Here is a 1,184-nt window from a genome sequence, read left to right on the forward strand (position 1 = left end):
CAGGTCGCCTTCTGCAGGTAGTGCAGCCTCTGCCTCGTTCTTTTTCAAACAGCATTCGCGACAGAAGACAATGAATGCGTCCTTGGGTCGTTTGATGTGGTCTTAGTCACTAAGACTTAGTCGTCGCTCGGTCCCTGCAAGTTGAATTGCGTGTGCCTACCAGTTGTAAGGTTGTACGTGTTGTGTAGGTTGAGGTTGCGCTTGTGAGAGAAGTTGTGAGACTGTCTGGCTAAAGGTGTGAGCGTGAGTATTGGCATTAACGTGAGTGGCTAACTGGAGCGAGGAGATGGATGTATCGCGATAGCGTGTAGCGAGTGTGAGCGGTGCACCGGGGTCGTGATCCGGAGCGTTGAACGAGATGATTTGGGCTGCAGGCGAAGCTGTGTCATCAGGAAAAAGTCGCATTTCTTATAATATATTGTAGACTTTGTAATGTAACATAAGTATTGTATATATATTGTAAAGTAATTACAAGACTTGCAAATCAATTGTAAAGTTTGTATAAGACATGTTAATGTATATAAAGGCTAAGTAAGTGTTATGGATGAATACAATCTATTACAAGTATTATACTAACTTTGTATAATAGCCTAAAGTATTATGCTTGCATTACATTTTTATTATAATTTCAAAGAAAGGGTAATATTTACAATATAATAATGTAACAATAACTATTGTTGCCTTATAATTTATGTAAAAGGTATATTAATGTATATAATAGTGTAAGAGCACTTGTTATATCATTATTATCTTAATAAAAGTATACTATAAGTATATAATATGTATATCATACTTAGACTATCTATACAAATAGTTTACAATATTTGTAAAAAGCATTTCATCTACTTGTAATAATTACATCAGTGTGTTTAGAAAGCTATATACATGTCATATTACTTTTTACTATATTACAAAGTAGATTAATTATTTTATTTTATACCTAAATACAATAATTGAAATGTTCTATCAGTTGACGACTCATATTATAGTTGCTTATGTAATCAACTGCTGAAGATCGAGAGCATATAATGACGCATTTCTCTTCGTCACTCCTTTACCTCCTACCTTCACCATCTCCCCAACCCTCTGCCCCCAACGCTATGTCGTCGCCTCTGTTCTCTCTAGTCGAGTCCTCCGCTCACAGCGTCCTACCAGCAGGCACTCTGCCTGCAACGACATAGGCA

General features: G+C 36.8%; 1 protein-coding gene across 1 annotated transcript; it reads right to left on the minus strand.

The window, feature by feature from the left end:
• Positions 1-116: 116 nt before the first annotated feature.
• Positions 117-405, minus strand: FOMMEDRAFT_157838 (uncharacterized protein; the record flags this gene model as incomplete). The annotated part of the gene is made up of 2 exons (XM_007267953.1): positions 117-225; positions 275-405. The coding sequence occupies 2 exons, from the start codon at positions 403-405 to the stop codon at positions 117-119; spliced, it is 240 nt and encodes a 79-aa protein (XP_007268015.1).
• Between the last annotated feature and the right edge of the window lie 779 nt (positions 406-1,184).

The sequence above is a fragment of the Fomitiporia mediterranea genome (genome assembly GCF_000271605.1).
Source record: "Fomitiporia mediterranea MF3/22 unplaced genomic scaffold FOMMEscaffold_8, whole genome shotgun sequence".
In the NCBI taxonomy this organism is placed as follows: domain Eukaryota; kingdom Fungi; phylum Basidiomycota; class Agaricomycetes; order Hymenochaetales; family Hymenochaetaceae; genus Fomitiporia; species Fomitiporia mediterranea.